Below are 27,512 nucleotides of genomic sequence, written 5' to 3'. Positions count from 1 at the left end.
AGGACTTTACTGATAAATACATCTATAAAACACAAATTATAGCTAATTATGCATATCAGTGATAAAATAGATCTATTCAATATCAAAGTTCATCTAAATATTACCTGTTATATTTTAATTATTTTTTTTTAAATAAGACCTTTATTAAAGTTAATTAATACTTAATGATCGGCATCAGCTAATTGGAAAGGGTGTGTGTGTATGGGTGTGTGTGTTTGTGCGCGCGAGTGCACGGCATGTGCTTTACAGATCTTTAGTTTTGATGAGTGTGACAAGCGGTTTGTCATCTGCACTGAAGTCCTCATAGTTGATGGGTGTGGCATCATACATGGCTGGACGAGATTTCTTCCCAAATCTGAACAAAATAATAAACCATCAAAATATATTACACCACACACAACCTGCTCTACTCTCTCTGTTTCTCTCTCTCTCTCTGTATCTCTTTCTAACTCTAAATTTCTCTCTCCCTCATTCTTTGTTCCTGTATATTGGTATCATGCTCTCTTTGTACCAATCTCTCTCTCTCTCCACCTAGTGTTTTTTTTTGTCTGCATCTCCTTATCTCTGTTAATGTCTGTCCATCTGTCTGTTAATTTTTCTCTCTGATTATTTCTCCGTCTTGGGTTATACTTTTATCTCAGTGTTCACTTATTACATTGTACATTATAACATTTATATAATGTGCGTGATAAGTGAATGCTAAGATAAGAGTATAAACATGTGAAAAGACAAGTTTGGACACCCCTACTCATTCATATGTTTTTCTGTACTTTGACGATTTTCTACATTATAGAACAATACTGAAGACATCAAAACTATGAAATAACATATTGAACACATGGAATTATGTGGTAAACAAAAATGTGTTAAAAAATGTTTCATATTTTAGATTCTTCAAAGTAGTCACCATTTACCTTCATGACGCTTTGTACACTATTGGCATTATCTTAACCAGTTTCATAAGGTAGTCACCTGGAATGCTTTTCAATTAACAGGTGTGCCTTGTCAAAAGTTAATTAGTGGAGTTTCTTGCCTTGTTTATGCATCTGAGATCATCAAACAGTAAATAGCAAATAATAAAAATACAGTAAATAGCCTTATTCAACAACTGTACAATCCATATTATACCAAGAACTGCTCAACTAAGTAAAGAGAAATGACAGTTCATTGTTACTTTAAGATAAGAAGTGTCTTTTAATTAATATAAATAAAGAATAACCATTGAATTAGAAGGTGTGTCCAAACTTTTGTCTGGTATTGTATGTGACTGTGTATGATGTACCGGGCATGACGTATGGAGGCAATAGCATTGCTGAAGTCACTGTCGATGCTGCGGCAGTTATAAAACTCCTGATAGGCATGACGAGATGATGCCTGATACTCAATACGGCTGATGCGGCAGATTCCAACAATGAGGATGATGAGCATGAGGACGAAGGCTACACACAGCGCGCCAATGATGATGTAGAGAGAGTGACGTGGCACACTAGGGAGAGAATCAACTGTACGAGATGCCTTCCACTGCAGATCTGGTGAGAAGTATAAAACAAAGAATTAAAGCAATATAATAACTACCATAATACACTTCACCTGGATAACAAAAAAAACGCCCTAATTTGTTGTTCTTTGGTTATTGTTCAGAACAACTTTTCCATAAAATCTCTTACATAGTCAGTATTTATCATGTTGCCATTATGAGCTGATAGAAAGAGTGTCTGTGAAGAAAAATGCATAATTGTTTAATATACTTCTGATCAGTAATGCCATGTTCTTCTGTGCATTTGATAACTGTCATGTATAATGAAATTATGAACATGCTAGGAGTGGCAGCAGAGGTAGCAAAGCAACATGCTGACAACAGGAGTGGATTATACAGCTAAAGGGTTTTCCATTCTCCTGTCCAAACCAAAGGGGCTGCAAAATCCAACCTACATTTATGGAGTTACAGACATCATAGGGTTGAGAACCACTGGAGTAAAGATTTTCACTGTGTAAAAAAAAAAATTAAATAGATAGATGGTAATGGATGAAAATGCTTTTCATTCCATATTTTGAAAATATCAGTGTTAAGGTAATTATCCAGTCATACGCCGTGACTGACAATGGCACTGCAACCACTCATAAAATAAAGCTATAGATTTATATAACGAATTGTACTGAGGCTGCTAACAATCGGTTTTCATCATTTTCAGTGGTTTTTCCAATGATACAAATTTAGCAGGATGCACAATAAGCACAGTTGTCATGACTGCACCTGTTCAGAGTTTGCAGCGGCCTTCAAACATGGCTGCCGCAGACTACAACAACCGCACTGCACCACACCACTCTTAAGGCCAGTTTATGTTGACAACCCAGTCCTCGCAGATGGCGTCGCAGATAGCGTCTGCGTAGCCCCCCCCCACCTTCGCAGACGCTCTGCATGCACCTCCCAAAAATTGTGACCACCGCAGAAGCCTCGCAGACAGCGTCGCAGACAAGAGGGCTCTGATTGGTCCACTCTACATCCGCTGTACACGCACTTCCGCTTCCCTACTTTCCCAGTTTGGTTTGTTTTCACGACCGCCATTTTTAAAAACACAAGCGAAGATGGAGCAGCACGAAGAGCGGTTGATTGAGGAAGTGAGGAAGTACGTACATCTATCCGACTCCAGTTCTAGTCATTATAAGTAACCGGAGGATAAACACTCCACTAACCACACCCACCAACTACTCCTAGCGATTTCGCGACTTCGCGCCCCCTTGCGTTGTGGCGGTGAATAACATCGCGCACGCCTTTTACTCCCTGCTCAACGATAAATTACAACTGTCTGCGAAAAGCTATCTGCGAAAGCCTTGTCGCAAGAGCATGCAGAGGCCCTTAGTCTCAGGAGTACTAATCTATACTCATACCTGTTCCGAATCACAGCCTCATTTTACAGTGTAGAAAAGGGCTCTCAGTTCATCAGCTCAATGTGAAGTAAATGTTCAGTGTTCTCGTACCTGACCTTACAAAGCCTTGTTTATTCGTGCTGTTTATATGGTTATTGACCCAGTTTATTTTTTGATTACTGCTTATCGTCTCTGCCTTTGATATCCTGTTTGTGCCTTGCCTGACCATTTTCTGTTTAACGACTCTGCCTTTGATTACCGATTTGGATTTGTTTGCCAGCTTTGCTGCAATAAACTCTCTATTGATTTTACATCCATCTGTCACCTGCAAACCTGACAGATTACTTTGCTACATCATGGATGCAACAAAAGCGAGCTGGTAAGCTGTTTTGCCTGCACAAGGGCATCTCCAAGGAGAACAACAGTAGCGTCTGGGTGAAATGGATGCCCACATTTCACAATTCACCTCCAATGTTTTGCAGGCACTCCTAGAGTGCTCTGTGCTGAACTTCAGCATGCTCATTCCCTGTCCTGAAAAATTCTCAGGAGAAGTATCCAAGTGCAAGGGATTCCTGCTACAGTATTCTCTGTTCTTCACTGCTCAGATGGGGACCACTACGGAAGATCGCCCAGTTCATCAATCTGTTCACAGGGAAAGCATTCAGGTGGGCAACCACTGTGTGGGACAAGGGTGGCGAGCCAACAACCTCCTACCAGCACTTTGTTGAACTGTTCTACCAAGTCTTTGATCACAGTCTCGAGAGAGCGGAGAGCGGCGAACAGTTACTCGCTGTCAAGCAGGGGAGGAGACAAGTTGCAGAGTATGTCCTGGAAATTAGCATGCTCGCTGCTGTAAGCAGATGGAATGAGACAGCTCTCAAAGTAGCATTTTGTCAAAGACTCAACCCAAAAGCGCTCACTGAACTAGCCTACTGAGACAAATGGGCCTCTTTTGGACTCTCTAATCGACATGTCCATTTGACAAGACAACTTGCTCAGGAACCAACTGTTACTGCATAACTCCTTAGCTCACCCACCTGTGACAGAGATTTCAAAGCCCATGGAGATCTCCCGCACCAGAGTGGCTCAGTCTGAATGCAAGCAATGGTGCAGAGAGGGGCTCTTCTACTGTAGGAAAGCCACATACTGGCCCATAGCCAGGGGGGATCGGAGGGTTCGTTCGACCCCCCCCGCGACACCGCCCCCCGGACACACACGCCCCTCAAGATTACTCAAGATTTATTCATTTGTTCATGTCCGATGAATATACATTGATTCACATTTAAATTTACAATATCAAATCCAGACTAATCAAAAAAGAAAAGTAGACTAAGTGAGGACGAGTTAGAAAAACGGGTTCATTTCTCCTATGTTTATGTTTACATGTTTTGTTCAGACTGCTTTACACCCCAATCCAGTGGGTGGCGGTAATGCCCCCATTTCCGTTGGTAGCTAACCGGCAAATACACTGAAGCGAAGAAGAAGAGGAGGAAGAATCCGAAACAGGATAGAAGAGAAAATGGGGAAAAAAGAAGATAAAGACAGAAAACGCAAGAAATCTGCTGCTACTTTGTCCCAAAGTATTGGCGCCATGTTCCAAAAAAGGGCCAAAATGGGTAAGGTGCTGAGTGCAGGACTTTGTTTTTCTTTTGTTTACAACAGTAGTGGTAGATCGATCTGAGTGATCAGTGGGGGGTAGCGTCAGCCCGTCCGTCAGTCTATGTGTGTCAGTGACACACACACACACACACACACACACACACACACACACACACACACACACAGATGAGTTAGGTGGCTCAATGGCTAGGTACTAGTAGCATCGGACCTGGGGCTGCTTTTATTTTTTTTTCAGCTTGGGAAATCGGAGCTGTGGTGTGGTGTGAAGACAGTAAAATGCGAGACTTTAAGAGCACGTGTTTTTCAGTCGTCATGGTAACATGACGCCCTGTCAGTGGTTTGGCATTTGGATCAGAGTGAAAAGAAAACGTGTGCACTAGCTGAAAAATGAAAATGTTCAGACCAGTGTGTGTGAAAACACCCACTGTTGCTGCATTTGGGCATTTTTAAATCAATTGTCCTTATAGGGCTGTGCGATATTATTTCAATCTCAGGATTACTTGAAACATTTATCTCAATTAGAAATTGTTGTTTTTTATGCTAAAGCATTTACTCAAAAATTTTTATTGTTTTTTATGCTAAAACATTTACTCAAAAATGCACCCAAGAAGATTGGAACTGATGAGTGTTCTGATGCCATAAACAACAACTGAAGTGAGCAACAAAGACAAACAACAGACAGACAATGAAGGAGAGCAACAACAGACAGACAGAGGAGGGGAGAGCAACAACAGAGACAGACAATGAAGGAGAGCAACAACAGAGACAGACAATGAAGGAGAGCAACAACAGAGACAGACAATGAAGGAGAGCAACAACAGACAGACAATGAAGGAGAGCAACAGAGACAGGCAATGGAAGAGAGAAACAACAGATAGACAATAAAGGAGAGCAACAGAGACAGACAATGAAAGAGACCAACAACAGACAACTGAGGTGAGCAACAGAGACAGACAATGAAGTCACAGCACAGTTGTAGAAAGATAACAATAATAAGTTAGACAACAGAGAACTTATAACGAATAAAAAAATGTCTAAATTAGAAGATTTGAAGTGTGCTCATGTATTTGGGGGGTACGGGAGTAGGGGGCCAGATGAAGTCCACTTTTGGGGAAAAAAGATCCCCCGCCCCTCCACAATGCTGGCTACGGGCCTGAAACATAAACATAAGAGAAATGAACCCGTTTTTCTAACTCGTCCTCACTTAGTCTACTTTTCTTTTTTGATTAGTCTGGATTTGATATTGTAAAATTTAAATGTGAATCAATGTATATTCATCGGACATGAACAAATGAATAAATCTTGAGTAATCTTGAGGGGCGTGTGTGTCCAGGGGGCGGTGTCGCGGGGGGGGGGGGGGGTCGAACGAACCCTCCGATCCCCCCTGGCTACGGGCCAGACATATTGTACGTCATACTGCCTTGCTTGTATGGAAGGCCAAAGGGGTCCCACCTTGGATAAAGGGTCCCAAACACTTTCAGCCCTCTCCCTGTGAGTCCATCTGAAACTCTCTCCTTCAAGTCATTTAAACTTGACATACAGATAAGGCTCTCAGAATTGGTCCATGTTCTCTACATCCTGACAGATTCTGGAGCTGTGGGCATCTTCATGGAGAGTGAGACCACACAGAAACTCCAAGTGCCCATGCAAGAACTCCATCAGCCACTAAGCATCAGGGCCATCAATGGTGGGCCCACTAGTGAGGGGTTCATCACTACATGCATCAAACCCCTCATTCTCCAAGTCAGTGGACTGTACTATGAGACCATCTCCTTCCTGATCACAAAGACCCAGAACTAGGCTATCGTCTTGGGCAGGGGTCACCAAACTTTCTTCTCTGGGGGCCACATTGTCGTTCCTGACTGTGATGGGGGGCCGGGGTCGGGTCAGCTATATAACATAAAATTGTATGACCCAGACAAATATGACCACCAGCAGGCCTCATTGTGTAGTAGAGATTACTAGCCTGGCACAGCCATCCCCATTACTATATCCACACTACTATATCAACACTTGATTCCTGGCACATATTTGTTTATCTTTACTAGTGGTTTGCAAAAGTAGTAATTGAGTCTTCACACTTTGTTTTAATTTGAAATACCACAGATATTCCATTTATTTATTTTCTAATAAAAATAACATCAAAGCTGTCAAGGTAAGAAACATCTGCCTAGTTGAGGTGATTGACACTGGCAAAGGTGAGTGGAAAATTATAAATTGTAGGTAGGCCTGTTGATATTATTAATAATATTAATAATAATTGTGTGCAGCACTTAATAAAGGTCAAATAAATAGGCCTATAAAATAAATAAATTAAAAAAAAACAGTGAAATTATAATAATATGAGCAATAGATCAATAGATCACAGCAGTTGTGCTGTGTCCTGCACGTCATTGCTCTCATCCATGGCCAAAGCAAAAAACTCGAATTCTGATGCTTTCTCATTCAGCTGGTCATACACGTTGTCCCCCAAATCTTCGGTTCGCCTGGTCATAGTAGGTGCAGAAAGACTCACCGCGTTCAGCGCATCCTTCTTGTTGGGACACACCTCCTCAGCCACAACAAGCATGCATACTTTAACAAAGTCCCCATCAGTAAACGGCTTTTCATGGGTAGCTAGTAGGTGAGCTACCTTATAGCTAGCTCGGACAGCAGCCTGGTTGATCTGGGTTTGGCGAAGGAATACATTCTGTTGTGCAGCCTGTCCGCATTTCATCCTCCGAAGCCTGTCTTCTCTTGTTTGCCCTCACAAACTAGCATACTCTTTGTGGCGGGTTTTGTAGTGACGACACAGATTATATTCTTTGAAAACCGACACACTTTCTTTACATACAAGACAAACTGCACGGTCCTTACACTGAACGAAAAAATAATCGGTGGTCCACTGTTCTTTAAAAACTCTGCACTCTCTGTCAACTTTTCGCTGACCGCTAGCCATTTTGCTGTCCTGAACACTGACAGTTCTCTGCGTGTGCGCTGCCTGTCACTGCTTGATCACGAGCATATGACGAAAATTCAGAAAATATGAATAGTTCATTTTATAACTAAATATCAATTTTAATTGATAAAATCAACAAAATACAAGATGCAGACATGTTATTATTTGCCAAAAAGCAATTTAAAAAAAATAGGCCATGACCACTTTTGGGGATTGCCTCATAGGGCCGGTTCAAGTGGTGGGGGGCAGAGGGGCTGGGGGGCCAGTCAAAGGGGGGTGGCGGGCCGGAGTCGGCCTGCGGGCCGTAGTTTGATGACCCCTGGTCTTGGGGTTCCCATAGTTACAACACTACAACCGTCAGATCTCCTGATAGGACAGAGAGATTCTGCAGTGGCCCACATCTTGAATACAACATTGTCTCCACCTCCCTAAGCTCACAGTTGCTTCCAGAACCATGGACAGCCCTGAAGTCTCCACTGTGGCCCACATTTCTGAGTGTTAATGGGCATACATGAAGGCCTTCAGCAAAGGTAAAGCCAGTGGACTCCCTCCTCACCATCCTTAGAATTGTGCCATAGAGCTCCTTCCTGGCACCATGCCTCCTTGCTGCTGAATCTACCCTCTTGCCATCTCAGAGTAAAAGGCTATGGAGAATTATGTGCATGAGGCTCTACAGCAGGGGTACATCCATCCCTCCATGTCACCTGCATCTGCTGGGTTTTTCTACATGGAGAAAAAGGGAGGGGGGCTCAGGCCACATATCGGCTACTGCAGATTAAATCACATCATGCTGAAATATCCGTACCCCTTTAGTTCCATCAGCCCTGGAACAATTTCAATCTGCAAAGCTGTTCACCAAACTGGACCTTTGTAGGACCTACAACTTGGTTTGCGTCCATGAGGGTGATAAGTGGAAGATGGCCTTTAGCACCACCTCTGACCACTATGAGTACTGTGTCATGCCATATGGACTGTCTTGTGTGCCAAGTCTATTCCAGTGCTTGATCAATGACATAGTAAGGGGCATGCTCTGTAGATTTGTCATCACCTATATAGACAATATAGGATCATTTACTCTCCGGACCAAGAAAGTCATGAGGCCCACATCAAAGAAGTGCTAGTTAAACTAATGGATGATCACCTGTTTGTGAAAGTAGAGAAAGGTGAGTTTCATGTCACTCAAATCTCCTTCCTGTGCTACATCAGTGTGGAGGGAATAACCATGGACCAAGACAAAGTCACTGCAGGTACCACATGCCCTACCCCCACCACTGTCAATGAGCTCCAACATTTCCTAGGATTCGTCAACTTTCTACCAGTGATTCATCAGTTGTTTCAACTCCATCACCATCCCACTCCTTGCTAAAAAAAAAAAAAAGGACCCAGGTGCCTGTAGTGGACCCTTGAGGCAGAGAAAGCCTTTGGCCTACTCAAGACAGCCTTCACATCTGCTCCCAACCTCAAACACCCTGATCCCATGAAAACATTCATGGTTGAAGTGGACACCTCTGAGTCTGGGGTCGGAACAGTACTCTCACAGCGTTTTAGCGAGAAGCCCAAGTTACACCCTGTAACATTCTTCTCAAAGAAACTCACCCCCATAGAACAAAACTACAACATTGGAAACTGGGAGTTTCTGGCTGTAAAACTTGCATTGGAGGAGTGGCAACACTGGCTCGAAGGAGCGACCTACCCTTTCACCATCTACACTGACAACAAGGACCTGGAATATCTCAAGTCTTCCAAGAAATTGAACCCCTGTCAAGTTCACTGGCCCTATTCTTCACCTGTTTCCAGTTCACCATAGCCTACAGGCCCAGTCCAAAAACACAAAAGCCAATGTATTATCCCACATCTACCCCTCCTAAGCTCCTTCCCAGGATCCAGAACCCATTATTCCTCCTGCCTGCTTTAATAATGCTCTCACCTGGCAGATAGGCCAAGAACTAGCCAAGACCATGCCATACCATGTTCCTGACAGCTGCCTCACCAATCTTACTTATACCTCTCCACACCTCTGAAGTCAGCTGATCACTTAGGCACACACTACTCTGGCAACTGGGCACCCATGCAGCCAATGAACTTACCACCTGCTTAAAAAACAAGTACTAGTGGTCAAACATTCTCACCAAAATCAACCAACACATCTTTTCTTGTTCTGTGTGTGCATAGGCTAAAGTACCCTGGGCGCTTCCAGTAGGTAAACTCATGCCATTACCCACACCACAATGTCCATGGTCCCACATCACCATTGACTTCATCACAGATTTTCCCAAGTCCCAGAACTACACAGTAATCATGGTCATCATCAACTGCTCTTCTAAGTCACAGAGACTCATCTCCCAACCTGGCCTCCCCACAGCATTAGAAACAGCAGACTTGATCGTCACCCATGTCTTCCAGTAATTTGGCATCCCAAAGACAGTCAGTGATCAGGGTCCCCGGTTCACATCACGAGTGTGGTCAAGTTTATGGACAAATTGGGGGGTCTCAGTGAGCTTAACCACAGGCTACCACTTGCAGTTCAATGGCAAAGTGGAGAGGGCCAATCAGGAGATTTGATGCTTCCTGACAGTGTTCTGCACTGAGAATCAGAGGGACTGGGTTCAGTTTCTGCCATGGGCCAAGTATGCACAAAACTCCCTACTGCACTCTGCCACTCAGCTCACATCCTTCCAGTGCATACTCAGCTACCAACCTCCCCCTTCCCATGAAATGACCCTCCAACAGACGTGCCTGCAGTTGATGACTGGTTCAAGCACAGCAAACAGGTGTGGGAGAGTGTCCACCAGCACTTAAAACAAGTGGCCCAGAGGTAAAAACACTTTGCTGTTTGCCATAATGAGGAGACACCCCAATATAACCCAGGTGACAGAGTGTGGCTGTCTACCAGAGATATCAGGAACCCTCAAACCTGCAGGAAACTAAACACAAAGTACATTGGCCCCTTCAGAATTCTACAACAGATTAATGATGTCACGTGCAAGATTTACCTGTTCAGACACAGCAAAATCTCACCCAAATTCCATGTCTCCTGCCTCAAGTCCACCATCCATGGGCCCCTAGCCACCACAGTTCCCTCCATGACACCTCCTGCTCCTATTGACATCAACAGCCAGCCTGCATACATTGTCAGGAACCTCTTAGACTCCTGGCAGAGACATGGCAGGCTGGAGTATTTGGTGGAGTGGGAAGGTCACAGCCCTGAGGAGTAGAGCTGGGGGGTTCTCTCATGTCTGCACCTGCCCAGAGTTCCCAGCAGCCTCCAAACATGGCCACCATGGATGGCAACAACCACACTGCACCACACCATTCTCACTCTCTGGAATACTAATCTATACTCTCGCCTGTTCCAAATCACAGTCTCATTTACTACAGTGCATATAAGGACTCTCAGTTCACCTGCTCAATGTGAAATAAACACTCTGTGTTCTCATACCAGACTTTACCAAGCCTTGTTTATTTGTTCTATTTATTTGGCTATTGAACCATTTTTTTCTTTGATTACGGCTTGTTGTATTTGCTTTTGTTATCTTGTTTGTGCCTTGCCTGACCATTTCCTGTTTAACAATTCTACCTTTGATTGCCAATTTGGATTTGTCTGCCAGCTTTGCTGCAATAAACTCTATTGATTTTACATCTGTCTGTTACCTACATACCTGACATCAGCTTACACAGTTTGTCAGAAAGTCCAAAATAATGAAATTAAATGTTTCTACATAAAAATTATGTAAACAGCAGTAAACAGTAATACACTAAAATACATATTTCCCCAGTGTGGGTGGCATGGTCGTGTAGTGGTTAGCACTGTCGCCTCACAGCAAGAGGGTTCTGGGTTTGAGCCCAGCAGCCGATGGGGACCTTTCTGTGTGGAGTTTGCATGTTCTCCCCATGTCTGTGTGGGTTTCCTCCGGGTGCTCTGGTTTCCCCCACAGTTCTAAGACATGCAGGTAGGTTAACATGGGGTGGCCTTGGGCTGAAGTGCCCTTGAGCAAGGCACCTAACCCCCCAAATGCTCCCTGGGCACTGTAGCATAGCTGCTCACTGCTCTGGGTGTGTGTGTGTGTGTGTGTGTGTGTGTGTGTGTGTGTGTGTGTGTGTGTGTGTGTGTGTGCGCGTGCCTTCACTGCTTCAGATGGGTTAAATGCAGAGGATGAATTTCACTGTGCTTGAGTGTGCATGTGACAAATAAAGGCTTCTTCTTCTAATAGTACCAGTTGGTGTCCTCTTTTTTTTTTTTATTATTGCCCTAACTGTAGAACTGGACATTTTCAGGTGTGTAGCCTTTCTTTTTTTTTTTTAAATCACCATACCTTAACTTTTTTTAAATCACCATCCCTTGGGGTACACTCTGGACAAGTCACCAGGCCATCGCAGGGCTAACACATGGAGACAAACAACCATTCACACATGGTCAATTTAGAGCCACCAATTATCCTAACCTGTATGTCTTTGGACCGGAGCACCCAGAGGAAACCTACGCAGACACGGGGAGAACATGCAAACGCCACACAAAAAGGCCCTCGTCGGCCACTGGGCTCAAACCCAGGACCTTCTTGCTGTGAGGCGACAGTGCTAACCACTACACCATCATGCCATCCCCCAAGGATCACTGCTAGTGAATTACAAGAAAAAGTAACATCTTGCTATTACCAAGTCTCCAAAACCACCATCAGACCCTCTATGCCAACAGATTATTTGGAAGGTTAGCCAGAAAAAAATGCTTTTTCTGTCAGCAAACCATAAAAGTAAGCACCTGAAGTTTGTGAAACATGAACTATGTTCCTGACAAAACAAAAATGGAGCTTTTTGTCAATAAGCCCTCAAGGTGGGTTTGGTGTAAAATGAATGATGGTTATAATGAAAAGAACCCTATCCCAACCGTAAAATATGGTGTAAAATTCTGTGAACCCTGGAAACCTTGTTAGGGTACATGGCATCATGGACTCCATGAAATACCAGGCCATTTTAAATCAAAATCTGGCTGCCTCTGCCAGGAACAAAGCCTAGGTCATCATTGGATCTTCCAGCAGAACAATAATCCAAAGCATATGTCTAAATCAATGCAAAAATCATTAGCTGACTACAGAATCAAGCTTCTGCCATGGCCATCTCAGTCCCCTGACCTGAACCCCATTGAACACCTGTGGGCTGAGCTGAAGAGGAGCGTGCACAAGAGAGGGCTTAGGATCCTGCATGATCTAGAGAGAGTCTGTAAAGAGGAATGATCTCGGATGCCCTGCTCTGTGTTCTCCAACCATTAAAATGTTACAGGAGAAGACTCAGTGCTGTTTTACTGGCAAAGGGTTGTTGTACAAATTATTAAATAAAGGAGTACCAAGAATAATAGCACTGTGTTTTTGTGAAAATAATTATTTCTTGATGAGGGATTTATTTTTCTCTGAATAAATTTCTTTCAATTAAACATTGGACTTTTCTCATTTCTTCAGTGTGAGATGAAGCTACTTCACCAAAAGGTGGATGTTTTCTCACCCTTTGTCAGAGTGCAGGCACTTATGGATGCAGGTGCAGGGGAGACTGGGGGCTTTGCAAACAGCACGTTGAGCCAAATCATAGAGCAGGAATTGTAGTCCGGAAACAAGCAAGGGTCAGTCGATCAGCAAACAACGCAACAAAGGGGAAGCAATGAGACAAGGTTGAGACTAAACATAAACACGGGCCATACACTGGAAGGCAGGCAGAAAACAAATGGCCCAGTAAAGTTTGATGCAGGGTACTAGACAATATTTCGCGAAGAGTGGAAGTGAGACCTGACCTTATATAGGTGAGCTGGTGATTGCTTGATGAGAGACTGGTGGTGTTATTAATAGTCAGGTGATAGAGGACACTGTGACTCTTGGGACTTGTAGTCCAGAGCGGCCATGCTTGGAGGCTGCTCCAAACTCATGTTTTTAGCGTTGTTACTGAGCGAACCCCCCCAAGGAGCTCCCTCTGGGAACAACTAACTTTTTAGGCTGCCCTCTCCTTCTCGGTGCAGGTTTGTTAGGGTGTTGGCTGTGGAATTCCTGTGTCAGGAAGGGGTCCAATATGTCCCTGGAGTTCTGCCAGCTTTGTTCCTCATAGCCATAGCCCTCCCAAACTACCAGGTATTCAAGCTGACCTTGTCTGCGGTGATAGTTTAAAATTTTATTTACCTGATAGATGGGTTCGCCCTCGATGTCCAGGGATGGGGGCTCCTAGGTGGGTTTGTCCATGTCTAAGGGATCCTGTATGGCTGGTTTTAGACAGGACACATGGAAAGTAGGTGCCATTCTGCTGTGAGGTGGGAGTTCTAGTCTATAGGATACCTCATTGATCCTATGCAGTACCTTGTATGGGCCAGTGTAATGTGCTTGCAGTTTCTTACACGTGTTTGGTTCCCTTAGGTCTTTTGTGGAGAGCCAAACCTGATCTCTGGGAATACATACTGGGTTCTTACTTCTGTGCTTATCTGTGTTTATCTGTGTTTATTTGTTTGTACTTGGCATTTACTGATTCTAGCCTCTGGTGAACTTCCTTCCACATCTGCTGGCTTCTTTTCAACCAGGCATTGATGGATGGTACCTGGGTGGGTGTGTCATCCCAAGGGAATGGGGGGGGGGGGGGGGGATTGATAGCCAAGTATGCACTGGAATGGTGTTAACTGAGTTGCGGCGTGTTTAAGCGAGTTCTGTGCATATTTGGCCCATGGGAGAAACTGTGCCCAGTCCTTCTGGTTTCACATGCAGAATAATCTCAGGAAACAACCCACCTCCTGGTTAGCATGTTCCACCTGGCCATTGGACTGTGGTTAGTAGCTAGACGTGAGGTTCACTGATGCGCCTGATCTCTCCATAAAACTGGACCAGAACCTGGAGATGAATTGAGGACCCCAGTCACTTACAATGTTCTCGGGGATGCCAAAACAATGGAAGACATGATTGAACATCAGTTCGGCTATTTGGAAAGCAGGAGGTAGACCGGGTCGTGGGATGAGTCATAGCGCTTTGGAGAATCTATCAATGATTGCCATGATGACTGTGTTACCCTGTGATGGTGGTAGGTCAGCGATAAAGTCTGTGGCTGTGTGTGACCAGGGTCTCTGAGGCACTGGGAGAGGGCATAGTTTCCCAGCATGTGGGGCACATGGTACCTTGACCTTGGCACACACTGAACAAGAGACAAACTGAATGATGTCCGAAATCATGTTCTCCCACCAATACTTGTTTCTGATGAGTTGATATGTGCAATGACTGCTGGAATGTCCTGTGGCGGGGGAAGAGTGGGCCCAGGTGATGAGCTTTCCTCTGAGGTCAGGTGGCACACGTAGGAGTCCGAGGGAGGCAGTTCTCAGGAAGGTTAGAGGTCTGCAACTGTTGGATCTTCTTATCTATGTCCCAAGTAATGGCTTGTATGAAACATTCTAGTGGTAGTATAGAAGTGGGTTCTGAGATATGGGGCAAGGGGTTGTGGATTCTGGACAGAGCATCTGCTTTAGTATTTCTGGAGCCAGGGCAGTAAGATATTGTGAATTGGAACTGAGTAAAGAACAGGGTCCACCTGGCTTGTCTTGGGTTGAGATGTTTTGTGGTCTTCAGGTATTCTAAGTTCTTATGGTCGGTTAGAATTGTGAATGGGTGTGTGGCACCCTCTAGCCAGTGTCTCCACTCATCCAAGACTAGTTTTGTGGCTAGGAGCTCTCTATTACCAGTGTTGTAGTTTTTCTCTGTAAGTGTGAGTTTCTTGGGAAAGAAGGCAACCGGATGCAATTTGGGCTTCTCCCCAAAGCACTGCAAGTGCACCCCTCCTACTCCAGTTTCTGATGCATCTACCTCTATGATGAATGACTTGGTAGGATCTGGATGTTGTAAGATGGGAGCAGAGGTAAATGCTGCCTTGAGATGGTTGAAAGTGTCCTCAGCTGCTGGGTTCCATTGGAGGCGATGTGAACAGTTCTTTAACAGAGAAGTTAGGGGAACGGCAATCGTACTGAAACCCTGAATGAAGTGCCGGTAAAAATTTGCAAAGCCCAAGAAGCATTATAGTTCCTTCACTGATGTGGGTGATGGCCATGAGGTGACTGCTGAGCCCTTAGTCTGGTCCATGCTTACTCCCTCAGAATTGATTATATACCCTAGGAAAGAGATCTGGTTGACATGAAATTTGCACTTCTCTGCTTTGACAAAGAGGTGGTTCTTGAGCAGGTGGGATAGTACTGATCTGACATGTTCTACGTGACTGTCCTTTTCTGGGGAGTAAATCAGGATATTGTCAATGTAAGCAATAATGCATTTCCCCAACATGTCCCTTAAGATGTCATTGATTAGACATTGGAAGACACTTGGTGCCATAAGACATCACCAAGTACTCAAAATGGCTGGTGGTGGTGCTAAAGGCCATCTTCCACTCATCCCATTTTCAAATTCATACCAGGTTGTATGCACAGTGAAGGTCCAACTTCGAAAATATTTTTGCTGATCTTAGTTGTTTCAAGGCTGAAGACACCAGTGGGCGTGGATATGTATATTTCACACTGATTTGGTTGAGACCTTGGTTATCAATACAGGGCCAGAGACCTTCTCCCTTCTTTTCCACAAAAAAGAAGCTTGCAGATGCTGGAGAGGTGGATGGTCTGATATACCCTTGTTTTAGTGCCTCTTGCACATAATCTTCCATGGCAGCTTGCTCTTTAAGGGACAATGGATAGATTAGATTAGATTAGATTAGATTAGATTAGATTAGATTAGATTAGATTAGATTAGATTAGATTAGATTAGATTAGATTAGATTAGAGAAAACTGTATTGATCCCTTTGGGAGGGTTCCCTCAGGGAAATTAAGATTCCAGCAGCATCATTACAGATAAACAGAAAAAAGAAATAGAGGAAAACTTCTAGATAAATTAAAAGAAATTAAGTATTTACATACACAAATATAAAAATAATAAGATATGGGGAAGGGGGAAGGGGGGAGGGAAAAAAGGGGGGGAGAAGGGGGGTGGCAGGAGAGATATTGCACTTTATATTGCACATTATATTGCACATTGTCCGGTATTGCTTATTGTTAGGCTAGGCTACTGCTCCTTCCCGTCCTCTGTCCTCCTGTTACCCCTCCTCCCCCCCAGAGAGGAGTTGTACAGTCTGACAGCATGAGGGACAAAGGAGTTTTTGAGTCTGTTCGTCCTGCACTTGGGAAGGAGCATTATGTCACTGAATAGACTCCTCTGATTGCTGATGACGGTGTGCAGAGGGTGACTGGCATTGTCCATGATGTTCAATAGTTTGTCCATAGACCTCTTCTCTGCCACTGTCACCAGAGAATCCAGCTTCATGCCGACCACAGAGCCGGCCCGCCTGATCAGTTTGTCCAGCCTGGATGTGTCCTTCTTGGATGTGCTGTCCCCCCAGCACACCATGGTGTAAAACAGGATGCTGGTGACCACAGACTGATAGAACATCCACAGGAGTTTCCTGCAGATGTTAAAGGACCGCAGCCTCCTAAGGAAGTATAGCCTGCTCTGTCCCTTCCTGTATAAGTGTTTGATGTTGCAAGTCCAGTCCAGCTTGCTGTCCAGCCACAGCCCGAAGTACTTGTAGGAATCCACAGCCTCCACCTCGACTCCCTCAATCAGAACTGGTCATGACCTTGGTCTGGACCTCCCAAAGTCAATGACCAGCTCCTTGGTTTTCGAGGTGTTGAGCTGCAGATGGTTCCTGTTGCACCACACAGCAAAGTCCCTCACCAGGCTCCTATACTCCTCCTCTCTGTCATCACTGATACACCCAACGATGGCTGTGTCATCATTGAACTTCTGAATGTGACACAGCTCCGAGTTGTAGCAGAAGTCCGCGGTGTACAGGGTGAAGAGAAGAGGGGCCAGCACCGTGCCCTGGGGTGCTCCGGTGCTGCTAATCACAGTGTCAGACGTGATGTCCTTCAGCCTGACGTACTGCAGCCTGTCAGTGAGGTAGCTGGAGATCCAGGTGACCAGGCAGGGGTCCACTTGCATCCTGTTCAGTTTGTCCTGAAGCAATAGGGTCTGGATGGTGTTGAAGGCACTCAAGAAGTCTAAGAAGAGGATCCTCACTGTGCCATTTCCCTTATCCAGATGCGAGTGGGCTCAGTGTAGCAGGTAGAGCATGGCGTCTTCCACACCAACACCTGCCCGGTACGCAAACTGCAGACAGTCCTGGGCATGTTGTACCTGGGGTCTGAGGAGGCTGAGGAAGAGCCGCTCCAACGTCTTCATCAGATATGAAGTGAGTGCCACCAGTCGGAAGTCGTTCAGCTTGCTGGGCCGATTCTTTTTGGGAACTGGAATGGCACATGATGTCTTCCAAAGGGTAGGCACTCTCCCCTGCTGCAGGCTGAGGTTGAAGATGCGTTAGAGTGGTTCACCCAGTTCAGCAGCGCAGGTCTTCAGTAGTTGGGGACACACCTTGTCCAGGCCTGCTGCTTTCCTGGGGTGAAGCTTCCTCAGTTGACCTCTGACCTGGTCTGCAGTAATGCATGGAGGAGTCTGTGTTGAGGTGGGGGATGAGGGGGAAGAGGGGGCTGCTGTGATGACTGGGGGAGGTATGTTGAGGGAAGAAGGAGAGATGGCTGCAGTGAGGGAGAGGGTGGGGGGGATGTGGGCTGGTTGAACAGATTGAAGAAGTCATTCAACTCATTCGCCCTCTCCATTGTCCCCTCAACAACTCTGATCTTTGTATTGTGGCCTGTGATGATTTTCATACCTTCCCAGACCTCCCTCATGCTGTTCTCCTTCAGCTTCTGCTCCACCTTTCTCCTGTAGCTGTCCTTAGCTTCCCTCACACAGCATTTTACCTCCTGCTGTGCTGCTTTTATTGCCTCCCTATCCCTGCTCCTGAAGGCGGCCTTCTTCCTGTTGAGGACAGCTTTGACTTCCTGTGTTACCCATGGCTTGTTATTAGGGTAACACCGTACAGTCTTAGCGGGGGAGACCACGTCTGCACAGAAGTTGAGGTAATCCATCAGACAGTGTGTCAGCCCCTCTATGTCCTCACAGTGTTAAGTAGCACATCCCAGTCCGTGATGTCATAGCAGTCCCTGAGGGCATCTTCCATTTCAGGGGACCACCTCCTGATGGAGCTAGTTGTTGCAGGCTGCCTTTGAACCAGGGGGATGTACTTCAGCTGTAGAAGAACCAGGTTGTGGTCAGACTTCCCTAGTGGGGGGAGGGGTGTGGCTCTGTATGCATCCCTCACATTAGCATAAAGCAAGTCTATTGTCCTGTTGTTCCTTGTTGGACAATCCACAGCCTGGTAAAAAGCAGCCAAAGTAGAGTCCAAAGTAGCATGATTAAAGTCCCCAGAAATTATCATAAATGCCTCAGGGTGCTGTGTCTGCAGCCTTGCTGTGACAGACTGAATCCTCTCACATGCAGCGGTTGCATCTGCCCTCGGAGGGATGTAAACACAGATGGTGATCACGTGACTGAACTCCCTCAGCAGATAATATGGCCGCAGGCTAATGGCTAGCAGCTCCAAGTCCAGGCAACATAAAACCAGCGATGTGATTTTTCCGCGAATTCGCGGAATTCCGCTTTTTTCACCTCAAAACTTGAAGAAATTTTTTTTTCCGATTTTTCCCTCATCCACATTCGTATCCTATTTGTTCTGACTTTGTTTGAAAGATGGCAGCCTCGGATTTGCATCTTTACGCCTCGATCACGGAGGCTGCCATCTTTCAACTCTTTGTTTGAAGCGAGCTTACGTACAGCTATCTAACAAGCACGTTCATTGGTTGTTACAGAGCGATGAGCCAATCACGTACCTCGTTTCATCTCAATGACGTAATTGCGTAAATTACGTAATTACGTCAATGAGATGAAACGAGGTACGTGATTGGCTCATCACTCTGTAACAACCAATGAACGCGCTTGTTAGATAGCTGTACGTAAGCTCGCTTCAAATAAAGAGTTGAAAGATGGCAGCCTCCGTGATCAAGCGTAAAGATGCAAATCGAGTTAAAGAAATTGACAGAATAGTGAAAAAAAAGTTCCGCTGGGAATGGTTGGAGAAAAACCGCGGCTCGCCTCGGGGCGAATTACGTCACAAGGCGCGGGGCTAGCGGGCCCTGCTTGCGCTGGTTCTTTGGGGTGTGTGAGAGTGAGAGAGAGAGTGAGTGTGTGTGTGTGAGAGTGAGAGAGAGAGTGTGTGTGTGAGAGTGAGAGAGAGTGTGTGTGTGAGAGTGAGAGTGAGAGAGTGTGTGTGTGTGTGTGTGTGTGTGTGTGTGTGTGTGTGTGTGTGTGTGTGTGTGTGTGTGTGTGAGTGAGTGTGTGTGAGTGAGAGAGTGAGAGTGTGTGAGCGAGAGTGTGTGTGTGTGTGTGTGTGTGTGTGTGTGTGTGTGTGTGTGTGTGTGAGCGAGAGTGAGCGTGTGTGTGTGTGTGTGAGAGTGAGCGAGAGTGTGTGTGTGAGAGTGAGCGAGAGTGTGTGTGTCAGAGTTGCATGTTGACCATTAAATTGGCTTGAATTTGTTAATCATGACAAGTTTTTTCTTGTGTGTTTGCTTGCCATTTTAGTACAATTTTTAAGTCAGAAAACCCCAGAACCCAGGAGCTTCGGGGGGCTTCTCCCCTTGTCCCCCCACCAGGCTGCTGCACTGGACCAGCTGGGGGCCTGCGGCCCCCAGACCCCTGGCTAAAATTTTCAGATAATTTCACCAGCCCCAAATCACATCCCTGTAAAACTGTCTTTATGGAGATATGTCCTGGGTTACACCAGCGGTTGTTAACATAAATGATGAGTCCCCCACCTTTGCTTTTCCCGAATGTGTTAGTGTCTCCGTCGGCTCTCATAGCAGTGAATCCCCGCAGGTCCATGTTAGCATCCGGTACGAGATTTGGTTTGAGGAGGATTCATGCCAGGGAGGAGGTCGATGGCACAATCATAGGGACAATAAGGAGGTAAGCCACATGCTTTACCTTTGCTGCAAACGTCCTTCAGGTGGAGATAACAGGCTGGAACATTATCCAGAGAATCACGTTAAGGGCTTTCCACAGAGGTAGATGCGATGGCCAATTGAGGACGTTGTAATCAATTCCTAAAACACGCTGATGACCATTGCAAGATGTCCTTCTGCTGCCAGGAGATTAAGGGGTCATGGAGTTGGAGCCAGGGATACCCAAGAATGATGTCATGGTTAGCTGTTTGGGTGATGAATAGCAAGATGCGCTCGAAATGAAGGGCCCCCACCTGAATTTGGAGAGGAGCGGTGCAAGTGGTGATCAGTCCTTCTCCAATGGGCCCCCCGTCGATTGTGTTTATTTTACTAGGTCTTTGTAAGGAGTCCGTGGGCAGGTTGAGTCTTTGGACAACCACGCAGTTGATGAGATTTCCCTCTGCCCCTGAGTCTATAAGTGCAGAGAGGACATGGGTTGAGTCTGGCAGATTCCATAACACAGATAATCTAAATGATTGTGCTTTAGGGCTAATTATAGAACTCACCAGACCGGGTTGATCACTAGCTTGATGAGCTATGGCTCCACGAGGTGGGCAGACCAGGCATTTGGCAATGATATGGTTGGAATTACCGCAGTAGAAGCACAACTCTTCTCACCGTGTTCTTTCTCGTTCTGATCGTTGCAATCGAGTGTGAGAAACCTCCATGGGAGGTGTTGAGGGTCGCAGTGAGGGCCTGTTCATGATTAGGTGGTCCAGACGAAATGCTAAGTCAATGAGGGAATCTAGGGACAAATGTTCATCTCGGCACACTATTTTGCTCAATACTTCTGGACGCAGCCGTTGGCGGAAAGTGGCTTTTAACACAGGCTCGTTCCAACCACTGCCAGCAGCCAGTGTGCAGAATTCCAGGGCATACACAGCTCTGTCCCCTTGTTTAATGGTTAGAAGATTCTCTCCAACCTCTGTCACCTCAGGTTCATGGTCAAACACCTGCTTAAAGAGTCCTAAGAAATGATCATAAGACATGGTGTGTTCACCACCACGTTCCCACACAGCACTAGCCCACTGTAGAGCTTTACCCATGAGTAAGGTGAGAAATTTAGCAATCTTCTGCTCATCTGATTTTTACAAATTCTTACAGGGGGTGCTAATAATTATATATGTGTGTGTGTGTGTGTGTGTGTGAGAGAGAGAGAGAGAGAGAGAGAGAGAGATTTTGGATTTTCACACAGGATTCTTTCATTTTAGCTTTGCATTATGTATGTATGTATGTATGTATGTATGTATGTATGTATGTATGTATGTATGTATGTATGTATGTATGTATCTTAATTGCTGCATAGAAGATTTGCATTTTGGTATAATAAACAAGAGTTTACATGTGGTTTTCTAGCTACAGTAAACCAGTTAACCATACAATTTACTGTTTTATGATGAATGCCTCATTTTTAAAAATCTTTATAATCCAAATAAACATGGCTCTGAGGCTGAGTTGAAGAATTTGTGCTAAGACAGTTTTGTCGATTTTATTCATGCATGAAATAAAATATTATAGTGGTTATCATTCATATTTTAGAAGGAATCACTTTTGCTTTATATTAAGGGTCACTATGTATTTTGTGAAGACAATAATACAATGCAACCATTCTGTATTATAACTTTGAATTTCAACTATGATATGTTTGTGGTGTGCCACTCCAAGATTTGGTGTGCCCTCTCTGGCCACCCCACTTTAAATTTTGTGGAAGCACCAGTGGCCGGCCCACATGAGTCCACTTCAGCTTGGCACTGAGTCACACACTGACCACTGACCACATGCACCTTCCTTTCCTTTAATTCACCATGGTCTGCAATTCGCTTTCAATTTGTCAATTTGGCTCTCTTTTAACAACCACCCTCAGTGATACTGTTCTGCACACTCAAGTTAGCTGTCTGAACACTGCATTTTTAGCCATTTCAGTTTCATAAATTCAGCTTTTAATTAATTCCACTGTTAACCCATATTAGACAAACTTATATAAGAGAACTGCTAAATCTCTCTCTCTCTCTCTCTCTCTCTCTCTCTCTCTCTCTCTCACACACACACACACACACACACACACACGTTCAATCATCGGTAGCAGTTTATTCACATTAAAGTAGATTATTCAATTTAAGCTTCAACTCACGGATCTCACAGGCCCCGCCCACCCAGCCAGGTGGGCAGTGACAGATGAAGCCATCTGACTGGTCAATGCAGGTGCCACCATGATGACACGGGCTGCTCTCACACTCATTAATGTCAATTTCACAGTTTTCACCTTAGAAAAGAGCAAAACAGGGGGTGGGGGTAAGTCTCACACACACTTGCACAAACACTCACATATGAATGTACTCACCTGTGTATCCAGGTGCACACACACAGGTTGCATTGCTCTGCCTTCTTTCACACTGACCTCCATTCTGACACTGCATTTTTGCACATGGATCTTTATAAATCTCACAATGTCGCCCTACAAAACACGCATACATCACAAGACATCACAACACAAACATGATACAGACCACTAGTACATTATTGTAAGGCCCCCCCACACACATTCAACACAAAATGCATTACTGTAAAGCAGACATAAATGTGTACCTGTGTACTGCGACGTACATACACATTCATAGGCATTGATCAGATCCCGGCAGGTAGCAAAATTTAGACATGGAGCAGAGAGACACTCGTTATACTCCTCCTCACAGTACAACCCATGATAACCTGAGAGAAAAGTAGAGAGAAGGCAGAGTTTGAATCCATGTTCCCTTATGTAAATACACTTTCCCCCACAGGGTGGCAGTCTTATTCTGACTTATATTCTTATTTACAGCTTTTTAATTATTTGTGCAGTGTTTTCAAACAAATATTACATTATTGCCAATGGGGTAAGTGTATATATAATATATATTCTTCTATATACATCTTAATATACTTCTTAATGCATCTGAGATCAAATAGTAAATAGTAAATAATAAAAATACAGTAAATAGCCCTATTAGACAACTGTAGTAATCCATATTATGCCAAGAACCACTCAACTAAGTTAAGAAAAACAACAGTCCATCATTACTTGAAGACATGAAGTGTCTTTTAATTAATAAAAAATGAAGAAAAAACAGTGATCCAAACTTTTGACTATAGTACTGTGGAAAAGTCTTAGGCAGCCAATTTATTTTACTACAAACATCCATCCATCCATTATCTCTAGCCGCTTATCCTGTCCCACAGGGTCGTAGGCAAGCTGGAGCCTATCCCAGCTGACTATGGGTGAGAGGCGGGGTACACCCTGGACAAGTCGCCAGGTCATCGCAAGGCTAGTACAAACATTGTTATAGGTTTTTATTTTAGGACTTCTACATTATCGAGTCAATACAAAAACATTTTAGATTTCCAACATTAGTTTTCTAGCACAGAATTAAAATGTTACAAAAATTTTTTGTATGTCAGTAAAGACAGCAGCATATTATGTAAGTGACCATTTATCAAACAAAATTTATCATGAAGGCTACTGGGTTTTGCTGCAAAATTAAGAAGCAAGTGTGACTGTGGCAGTGGGGGCGTGGTCAAGCGTCGGTCTGTGAATGAAGGGCGGAGTCAGGGAAAGTAAGGCTACGTTCACACTGCAGGCTGAAGTGACTCAAATCCGATCTTTTCGCCCATATGTGACCTGTATCCGATCTTTTATTGACAATATGAACGACACAGATCCGATTTTTTTCAAATCCGACCCAGGCCGTTTGGATATGTGGTCCTAATTCCGATTCCTATCCGCTCTTTTCATATGCGACTTCAGTCTGAACCGCCAGGTCGCATTCATCCGACTTACACGTCATCAACAAGCCACAAACGTCACTATTCTGCACTGAAGTAGGCGGCGGGTCTCTCAAAAAAAGTTACAACAACATGGCGCATAATCACGGGCGCAGACAGAGGGTGGGACTCGTCCCACCCAGATTTAAATTCACCTCGTTCGGTCCCCCCCACTTATAGGGAGGAAAAAACGTCTATGCTGTCTTTCTTTGCATAAGGCAAACCTCACGGAAAAATCAAAAGACTAATTACCATTCGGTTTATTGAGGTGCACAGCAGTGTATACATAGTTGCAACAACTCACATAAAACAAAGACTGATATTCGGTTGGTTGAGCTGCGCAGACTGCACAGGTTGCGAGCTCGAGCTTGGTTGCTATGGTAACCCACAAGAAGTTTGACAGGCATATCGGGGTTGGGGTTGGTTTGCTGGCAGCTTTGTCCCCCCCAGTTTTTTGTCCCCCCCAGTTCAAAAAACGTATCTGCGCCCCTGCGCATGACATCAATACGAGGGACACTTCGGGCTGTGAAGGTTCTGAATCTTCTCAATGGAAGGACACAGAGGTTAGGGAGCTGATTTCCATTTGGGGGGATGCAGCTATTCAAGCTAGATTGGATGGGTCATACCGCAACCGGGCGGTTTTACTTCCGTAAACACTGGCCATGCTCACTGCGTGTGACGTCGTCGTATCCTGCAATGCGCATGCGGAACACTTTTAGGTCGCTTTTCGTTCATACTGAGGATCACATACAAGTCGCATATATTTGTTAATGTGAACGACCTCACAAAAAAATCGGATTTCACAAAAAAATCGGAATTGAGCATTAAGCCTTGCAGTGTGAACGTAGTGTAAGTGGCGGAATCACTGCACCTGATGGGAATTAACCTGTGTTTGTGTGTCTTCCCCAGTGACCGCGCCCTATAAAGAGGAGAGGGAGAGCGGAAGAAGGGAGCTTCTCCCCAACCTGGATACTTGTGTGCGTGATTTAGGCCCTGTCCACACAGCAACGGATTCAGGTGAATCTGATAAAATTGTTTATCGTTTCCGCCTGGCGTCCACACAGCACCGGCGTTTTGGGTGCCCCAAAACGAAATCTTTTGAGAACGGGTTCCAGAATGAAAAAATCTGGTAACGGCGCCGTTGCAAAGTCGTCTGGATGAGTAGAACGGATTTGTTTACGATGACGTCACAACCACATGACTGTCAGTGCTTCACGCCGGGTATAAGTGTATCGAACTCAATGCGAGTTGTCAACAAATCCTATAACTTGGTTCATGAAACGCGCTTACAAAATATTTTCACTGTGAATATTTATTGTGTAATGGTGCAAAGTGTAAGAGAGAGAGAGAGAGAGAGAGAGAGAGAGAATAGCCCTTAGGGCAGAGTCTTTAGTCCAAACACTCCGGAAGCAGTACCAAACCGCGCACCGCCCGTGTGCTTTCCAAAAACAAAAATAATAGGAAAAATAGGGAAAAAAAGGAGCGATCTCACCTCTTCAGATGTTGGTTTAAGTCCAACAATACATTCCTCAAAAAGGGTGTAGAAGAACAAAGTAATCCATCAATGTGTAGCATTCAATTTATTCCGGACCATTAAAGAATTCTGGAGGATATCAGAATGTTGGCGTACCGGCTTCCATCTACCCCCATTCATTCCTCTTTCCGCATCTTTCGTTTTACGCTACTGAATAATAATCAAAACTTTATGTGGCTAATGCTACAGAAGAAGGGGTTTATGCGCATGCGTCTACTTCTATTGTTCTGGTGTCTCCGATGGGACCGTGTTACAGCACACGTAGAGGTGTGGCATGTGTATTGCATCATTTTCAGCAAGCGTTGCGTTCCCATATGTACCTGAAATTTTACTGTTCCGTTGCCCATGTGGACGCGATATTTTAAAAAAAAATCTTGTTGCCGTTGTCGTGTGGATGTAGCCTTAAGCTGAAAAGCTAAATAAGGAGTTTTTTGAGAACTCAGTTCTGGCCTGCCATGCTTCTGTGCTCCACCCACCTAGAACACTTGTTACAGTGGTGCTGAAACCCGGGAAGGAGCGCAGGAGTGAACAGCCCCATGGAGTCCTCCCCCTTCAAGGACTTGATCCATGCCCTCACCACGGCCCAAAGAGCCAGCACCAGGCGCTGGTCACCCTCCAGAAAGAACAGGAGCAAAGGTTCGAGGCCCTGATGTTGGCGCAGCAGGAAGACCGCCAGGCATTCCGGCACCTACTTGTGTCGGCAGGGTCCACCACCTCCACCGCCGCAGGCCCTCCCCACCTCACCCTTAAGAAGATGGGCCTGCACGACGACCCCGAGGCCTTCCTCGCCCTTTTTGAGCAGGCAGCAGAGGCGTGGGGTTGGCCGGTGGAATAGCGCATGGCGCGCCTCCTCCCCCTGCTCACAGGCGAGGCGCAGCTGGCCGCGCTACAGCTCCCCGCCAACAGCCGGCTGGTCTACACGGACCTCCGCAGGGCCGTCCTCCAGCACGTGGGTTGCACTCTGGAGCAGCAGCAGCAGCGCTTCCACGCGCTGCGCCTGGAGGAGGTCAGCCGGCCGTTCGCATTTGGCCAGCAACTCCAGGAAACCTGCTGCCGGTGGTTGAGGGCCGACAACCGTGACGCCAAGGAAATCATCGATCTGGTAGTGCTGGAGCAGTTCGTCACTCGACTTCCGGAAGTGGGTCCAGTGCCATTGCCCAGCATTGCTGGATCAGGCCATTGAGCTGGCGGAGGACCATATGGCGGCCGTTCCAATGGCAGGACAGCATGTCTCCCCCTCTCCCCTCCCCTCTCTCTCTCTCTCCCCTCCTGTTCCTCGCCCTCGCCCCATTCCCCCACCGCGGAGGCGGGGGCCAGCTCCACCCCAGCCGGCCCACCGCACCCGCGGTGTCCTACCGTTTCCTACTTCCGTGTCTGTGTCTTCCCCCCCTCAGGTGAGTGATATCCAGAACACCAGTGCAGAGAGAGAGCCTGGGCCGGTGTGCTGGCGCTGTGGGGAGCTGGGGCACCTCCAGCATCAGTGCTCGGCAATGGAGGTGGGCGCAGTGATCCAGATCCCCGACGCGCCAGGAACCGTCCTCGATCGGGCTGGAGCTTATCACATACTGGTGAGTATCCAAGGGGATACGTACAGTGGTGCTTGAAAGTTTGTGAACCCTTTAGAATTTTCTATATTTCTGTATAAATATGACCTAAAACATCATCAGATTTTCACACAAGTCCTAAAAGTAGATAAAGAGAACCCAGTTAAATAAATGAGACAAAAATATTATACTTGGTCATTTATTTATTGAGGAAAATGAGCCAATATTACATATCTGTGAGGGGCAAAAGTATGTGAACCTTTGCTTTC

General features: G+C 45.5%; 1 protein-coding gene across 1 annotated transcript in view; it reads right to left on the bottom strand.

Moving 5' to 3' along the window:
* Nucleotides 1-243: 243 nt before the first annotated feature.
* Nucleotides 244-27,512, bottom strand: part of dner (delta/notch-like EGF repeat containing) — a 75,743-nt gene continuing 48,474 nt past the window's right edge. The window contains exons 10-14 of the mRNA XM_060924326.1: nt 22,954-23,076; nt 22,709-22,822; nt 22,499-22,630; nt 1,283-1,529; nt 244-355 (exon numbers count right to left, since the gene is read on the bottom strand). Of these exons, the coding sequence (XP_060780309.1) occupies nt 244-355; nt 1,283-1,529; nt 22,499-22,630; nt 22,709-22,822; nt 22,954-23,076 (728 nt within the window). The remainder of the gene's footprint in view (nt 356-1,282; nt 1,530-22,498; nt 22,631-22,708; nt 22,823-22,953; nt 23,077-27,512) is intronic.

The sequence above is a fragment of the Neoarius graeffei genome, chromosome 6 (assembly GCF_027579695.1).
Source record: "Neoarius graeffei isolate fNeoGra1 chromosome 6, fNeoGra1.pri, whole genome shotgun sequence".
NCBI lineage: Eukaryota > Metazoa > Chordata > Actinopteri > Siluriformes > Ariidae > Neoarius > Neoarius graeffei.
This window is presented reverse-complemented; position numbering and strand designations above follow the sequence as displayed.